The sequence below is a fragment of the Eufriesea mexicana genome, unplaced genomic scaffold (genome assembly GCF_001483705.2).
Source record: "Eufriesea mexicana isolate 0111107269 unplaced genomic scaffold, ASM148370v2 scaffold762, whole genome shotgun sequence".
NCBI classification, from domain to species: Eukaryota; Metazoa; Arthropoda; class Insecta; order Hymenoptera; family Apidae; genus Eufriesea; species Eufriesea mexicana.
Window position 1 is genome coordinate 428,925 of NW_016908915.1, and position 6,953 is coordinate 435,877.

At 37.1% G+C, this 6,953-nt stretch overlaps 1 protein-coding gene across 1 annotated transcript; it reads right to left on the reverse strand.

The window, feature by feature from the left end:
* Nucleotides 1-1,448: 1,448 nt before the first annotated feature.
* Nucleotides 1,449-2,189, reverse strand: LOC108546696 (uncharacterized). Its single transcript, XM_017898911.1, has 3 exons — nt 2,054-2,189; nt 1,829-1,996; nt 1,449-1,704 (listed from the first exon to the last, which is right to left on the reverse strand). The coding sequence occupies exons 1-3, from the start codon at nt 2,118-2,120 to the stop codon at nt 1,616-1,618; spliced, it is 324 nt and encodes a 107-aa protein (XP_017754400.1). The 5' UTR covers nt 2,121-2,189; the 3' UTR covers nt 1,449-1,615.
* Nucleotides 2,190-6,953: the final 4,764 nt, after the last annotated feature.

Here is a 6,953-nt window from a genome sequence, read left to right on the forward strand (position 1 = left end):
CCTAACCGTCTAACTAGCTCTCTCCGTTACTCTCGGCTCTACCGGTCTACCCCGATCACCGCCCTTCGAGTCGTCCTATCGCCGTTCCCACTTACGTCCACGCTAAACCGTCGGCGTAACGGCGTGCACACATGTTACAGGAGGAAACACAGGTCGTCTTGATCCTGCGATCCTGCGCGCTGTCATCAGGTGCAGCATCAGCTCTCTTGCTACACGGCAGGTTCAGAGCAGACTGGTGCATACTTGATAAGAGCGAATACCGTTTCGCGCTTTTTCTGCTTTTCATCGCGCATAGGTACACTCCTGTCTGAATTCAATCGTATGGATATGAACGTATACGCGTAGAAATAAACCACTACGTATTGTTCGTTTTTCATTTCCCCTTCTCGTTTTTTGATACTCTTACCATCGGTGTAAGTGTCAATTTGTTATTAAATGCTACGACTTAGGACGAATTTTTGTATTATCGAATGTCAGTTTGGATTATATTGAATAGTCGAATTTCAAGGTAACCTAATGTTTCGTTTCATCGATTATTCACTGTAATCGTTGATTTTCCCAACTGCAATGTTTTTATGGAAAAATGATATTCCTAATCATTGGACCGACAAATGTCATTGTTCCCTGAATTATGTTTATCGTCCCAACGCCACATATACTTTGTTTTCAAATTTGTGAATTAAAAACGTCAAGAGTTTTGTTGAAAAAAATTTTGATTAATACTTATTCTTGCCTGCTTAATTTCCCATCTCTTTCTTTTTTGTTGGAATGTTTGTTGTCTGAACTTTGACATGCTTCCCTTGAGTGTAATACGTCGGCTAGATGATACATGTATATATCTTCATGTGGAAAGACCTTTAAGTTTAATATGACACACAGACATAAGTAGTTTACCAAAACGTCGTCCCATCTATTTGATGTAAGCAAATGAGACAATTATAAACCTTTAATCTGTTCAATTTTCAATAACAAGCATGTTGTACCTTTTGATTACTTATGCATCGTTGCTTGATTGAAATTCATGAAATCATGCTCTGCTGATTGTTAGCATTTAAGAATATCTGACAAAAAGGAAACAAATGTTTTCTGTTTCTATTCTCTAAACTTAACTTCTGTTTTTATTATATTTATGCTTAATTATTTGTACAAATATGATGTACAAACAAGGTGGTAAATGTATAATTTGAAACATAAGTAAATTGTTGGTGTTTATAAGAGATATTTGATTTTTAATAATAAATTCATATATACAATTTGTAACCTTTGTTCTTTACAATAGATCGATGCATTTGTGAAACTTTTTCATGCTATAAACTGTAACGATTTAGGTTTTGTAACTATTTTCATTGATTTAAATTACATTCGTTACAGGAATACAAAATAATATTCATAAAGTCCATTAATAACATTGATAGAATAATTTTTAATTTTAAATTTATTTATAGGGCCATACAAATTATGCAATACATGGTTACGCGTTAATAAAATCTATCTGACTTCCATACCTTTCCATGTTCTAACAACATGTTTCGAATAAGATTGTAAAACAACGCGTACGAGGTTCTTATTCATTAACAAGTATTTATTTACTACACACTTTAACTCGCAAATAAAATTATAACCTGTACAGTATCTCATTTTTCTTTAAATGCAAGCAATTGTCTTTTCTGATAGTTTTCGCTCGTGGATCATCGGGTCTAAAAACTGAAATTTAACAAATATTAGACATATGTATTCATCGATACTTTTACTAATACTTTTGGATCTGAATGTTTATGTAATAATATAATACGATTGAAGTATTACAAAGCTACATTTGTATACTTACTGACTATTTTATCATAATATTTTGGTATTTTTGGGATAGGTTTTGTGGTTACCAGATATGCAAAAACCCCACATAAAATCGTATTTATTGTTAGACCAGAAACTGAAACGAATGTCACTACTGGATGTTCGGTTGTACAGATTGTCCATAGCGACTTAATTTTTTCAACTGCAACATTATTTAAATTGTATTATATACTTTCGACATGGTAATTATGTAACATACAGAATGGTTTATCATATAAGCGTTTCACATGTTTTAGGAGTTCCACTCTTCGTATAATCTTCACCATTGTTGCCGATTTACGTAATTAATCGTCAACAGATTCACCATCAATAAATTCACCATTCGCAGATACACGAGGAACTATTGCGCATGTTATATATCTATAACGCGGTTCATTCAAATCTGTTTTTAAGAAATTTATAAAGAAGTAAATTTCCTATATTCTTAATCGATCTAATACTATCCAAAATATGCTTCCTTAATAATTATTTATGTTCATCTCCTAATTCTATTAATCGAAGTTGAATGAATATTATTTTATGGAAAAGAAATATTAAAATACATTTCGGATAACCTTATCAAATATTTTAAATATATGTCTATATCGTTTCATATTTTGTATATAGTTATTATTCCTTTCTTTATATAAAATAAATTTGTCTCACTAGAAAATAAAATATTTGTACAGACAGTGGAAATATAATTTTGATCGAACATTCATAAGTATATTTCAGTTGTATCGCTCTGCCATCTTTTGACTGGCGTGGTAAGCAAGAGCTAAATGGTAGTTATGGCTGCCATCGCGAGGCCTTTAATTAGTGACAAGTGATTCGGAGGGGTGGTTTTCATATTCAGTGTTATAGAAATCGAGTATAATTTGTTGGAATTCATAACATAGGCCCTTACGGGCCTCGAGAATCAGGTGAGTGTAAAAATCTTACTAAATTAAAATCTCTGTATCGAAATATTCAACGCTTTGGGTGGTTATTGCATACCCTTGTTCCCACGCATGACTTTTTTGCATTTACCTTTTAAAATAATTTTATGATTTTATTAAATGTCATACGTATATGTATTTTTCTTTGATTCGATATTCGTGGGTATGAGTGGTCATAATTTGTCAATCATAAATAGGTGTATCGAAAATATCCGGAACAAGTAATCGTTTCAATTATGTCATTCGGACTTTCTTTTAATAACGAAACTAGAACATTTTCAGTCGTATATAGGTTACGTTATTTCCCATAGAAATTATACGTGAATATGGCAGATACGTTTCTTGTTGTAATTTTTAATAAATGTTTACTCTATTTTGGGGTTAAGTTGGACCTCCCGCATTGATGAACGTTGCTTCGAGGCATCGATAAGGTTTGATACTCTCATGGTTGCTGTAGCCGCTGTCAGATGCCTCCACGTGTAGCTATTCGGAAAGATATTTCTAGTTTTCAATGTTAGTGCACAGGTGCTCTTCAAGAAAATCGACAAATTTTTTCGGTATATATTTTGCAAATTATTTTCGCTAGAAAAGATCGTACATGCCACATCGTTGTATTTCTAATTTTTATTAAATTATAACAAAGATAAAATCGTGCAATTGTTACGAAAAATGCTAGCTTTACCTTTAATATTCGCGTATCTTTTATCGCGTTGTTTGTTTCCAATTGCATTTTACGCGTGTTCATTTAAATTGCTAAACATTTCGTTTAATTGTATTCATGTAATATAATTTTTCTGCGTCGTGCATTATTTTATAACTCGCTCTATCGTGTTTAAATTTCTAAATTTCTTATAACCTCAAAAATAAATTCGACAGATTTCGAGTGTTTAGTTGGTCGTTCTTAGTGTCTCATTTTTCTGTCTTACGTAACTAACAATTATACACCGTATATTGCTCTTACGTCGATAGAAACGTTTCGTTTCGATTTTTATTCGCTTACTCTAAAATTTGCGTGTTCGAGACGCCTCGCCATCTGCACATGCGCAATGCGATATTTTCGTTTCGCACTATTGGTGCCAGCCATCGTTATTATTTATGAAATACTTTGTCTTGGCTAGTGTAGCGACACCGTTAAGAGCGCCGTACGGATCAGAAACGGCGAATCGACGAAAGCGTCTTTCGTATCGCGCGACACGCTTATCGGACGACGATTATCGACACTCGCGTGAAACGCATAAAGACGTTTGGCTAGAAAAAGAAGCGGAAGCGAATGAAACAAAAAGGGTGTATCACGATGAATAGTCTATCGCTTAATCGGCGAGTTTTTTCCGATGGTTCGATGCGAATAGCCCGGTGAAAGGAAGGAAGAAGAATCGACGATGATCGATTCGCTGGATTCGACTGGAGCCAGCTGGGCGGAGGGAAGGGGAGTTTCGCGATAATTACAACCGCGTTTCTTGCCCGGTGCTCGTGCTCGTCGAATTCAGACTCGTGATCCGACCAGCGTGGCTCGCTTTCCGAGTTAGTCTGCGCCACGGAATTTCGGTATTCCCCGGGAAAAAGCACGTAGCTGCGTCCACCCAGCTGGTACAAAAACCCACGCTCTTGAACCTGGCGACACGTGCTCCAACAGGACCACACACGTGGCTCCTGGCTTTCCACTCTTTCTCCCTTTATGTCTTCCTTATTTCGCCGGATTTTTGTACGCTTCTGATCGCGCCTCCCTCCCTTCGCGGAACCGGCATCGGCGATTGGAATGGACGATCGGGAATCGGCATTGTACCACCGCTCGCGTTCGTCTGGCGTTCAGCGGTCCGCGATATTTGCGAGTTCCTCGCGTTAGTGGAACCCGTGCGATCGATTTGTATTCCGTGGGAGCGGTATAGAGCGGTCGATGATCGCGTCGTGCATTCGAAGCGGCGATATATAACTCGATGTGCCACCACGCGTTACCTGTTGCTCCTCGGCTAGACTAGTAATTTCCGAACGGCTTAATCGCGTTTCTCCTCTGTTAGAGTTTACGAATTAGAGTTGTTTAAGAGCCGTATACGTAACGGTATACCCGTTATCGGCTTTGTACAGCATATTTTATCGACCCGTTATTCCTTATCGCGTACACGCGTACGTCTGACGCAATATTAGCTTATATTAACGTTAGCTCGTATTATCTTGCGAAAGGTAACCGTTTCGAGGAATGGCAAGATCCCCGCGCAGTTTTTCGCTTGAAAATTTTATCCATCTCGCCACTATCTGCCATCTCTAAAACTGCAACTTGCACCGAAGATCCTCGGGCAGATACGTCTTGGGACTATCGTACACGGGTTCGCGCGTCGAGCCGATATTTATTCATGGCTCTGGTCACGCGGTCACGTTCGCACCTGCACGAACACCTCCACGATAAAATCTACTCCTGTTGCTGGCCATTCGATTTCCCGATTCACCTTGCCGCTTCTTACACTCAGTCGTTTTCCTTCCGCCAAATTCCAAGTTCAGGTGGCTCTCCAGGTATCGAGGTCGAACAAATTTTCCAGCTGTGAGAAATTCGTTGAATTTCCGTTTTTATTAAAAATCGTTCCAAAATCGATTTGAGGTGTGAAAAATTGTGGGAAGATCTTACATGAGAGTAGAAATATAGAGATTCGTAATTCTGTTAAAAAATTCTCGATTTACGTAATAATAGCGATAAAGAAAATTCGTAAACTCGGGTTTATTTATTTTTTAACACACGCACCGAAAATGGTGTCGACGAGTGAAAAATTGGGAAGTGATATTTTTTGGGTACCTTTCACGACTAGCATCGATCCCGGTATCTCAAATATCAAGCTCCCATAATAAATTTTCAGTTTATAAAAATTTTCGTGTCATAAATAAATCTCGTAGATTCAGGTTCACTATTTTTTTCCCCAAAAATTGTCAAATTGTAATTATCAACTTGTGAAAAATTAGGAAACGATATTCTGTGGGTACCTTCGATAATTAGTATAGATCCCGGTACCTTCAGGTATCAAATTCCGGCAAAGAATTCTCGATCTTTTAAAAATTCGTAAACTAGTTTCCACTGATATTTTTGAAAAAAGATGCCATTTTTGCGTGAAAAATCGTGGAACGATATTCTTCGGGTGCCTCTCGCGAGAATAGAATCGTATGCGCCTGTGACTTCGCAGCGTGCGCCAGATGTCGCTCAGATCTTTCCGGAAGATGAAGTGGAAGTTGGAAAAACAAGTAGACCATCTGTCGCCGTTTCGAAACTATCGCCGCGAAATTATACAATGTAATCGAGCGAGTGACGTGTGCGGCGTGTAAGCTCTCGGCCTAACTCTTTGTTTAATTAATCCGGATTCGCGGTGGAACAAGGCGAGCCCGAGACGGACAAATGGTCGTGGTTTCGGTGGCTTGGCAACCGGCACTGACATACCGGAGAAAATGACGCTGACCCGCGATCTAACTCGCTGAATTGTTTCTAAAACAGCGAAGTGGTGCTAATGAGTGCAGAGTAATATTTAGGTCCAACTGATCGATGATGACCCGTGCAAATTAGAGTGTAAGAGGGTTTTATTCTTTTGGTTAACTGTCGTAGTGACAAATCTCGTTGGTCCTGTTTATTATTTTGCACGTCGTAATTGCGACTAGAAATTGCGCGTTGTTCGTTTCATTTATAATAAATGAAAGGAAAGATCTTTTCTTTTTCTTTTTCCATCGCGTAGATTTTCTTCCGGAGTAATATTAATTTTTATTTTTTTATTTTTTTTTTTTAAGGGAAACGAGGAACGACTGCACCGAGCTTTAGGTTAAGGTAAAAATTCAGAACCTTCTTAAATTTATTGACTTTTAGGTTAAGGAAAAAATTTGGTGCCTCTTTGAATTTATTGAATTTTAAATTAAGGAAAAAATTCGGTGCCTCCTCGAATTTACTAAATTTTAGGTTAAAGAAAAATTTGGTGCCTCTTTGAATTTATTGAATTTTAAATTAAGGAAAAAATTCGGTGCCTCCTCGAATTTACTAAATTTTAGGTTAAAGAAAAATTTGATATCTTCTTGAATTTATTGAATTTTAAAGTAAGGAAAAAATTCGGTGCCTCTTCGAATTTATTGAATTTTAGGTTAGAGAAAAAATTCGGTGCCTCCTTGAATTTACTAAATTTTAGGTTAAAGAAAAATTTGGTACCTTCTTTAATTTATTGA

Coding starts and splice junctions, on each gene's coding strand:
- LOC108546696 (XM_017898911.1), bottom strand. CDS start 2,120: ATGGTGAAGATTATACGAAGAGTGGAACTCCTAAAACATGTGAAACGC. Junction 1,997..2,053: donor CTTATATGATAAACCATTCT/GTATGTTACATA, acceptor ATAATGTTGCAG/TTGAAAAAATTAAGTCGCTA. Junction 1,705..1,828: donor ATATTATGATAAAATAGTCA/GTAAGTATACAA, acceptor GTTAAATTTCAG/TTTTTAGACCCGATGATCCA.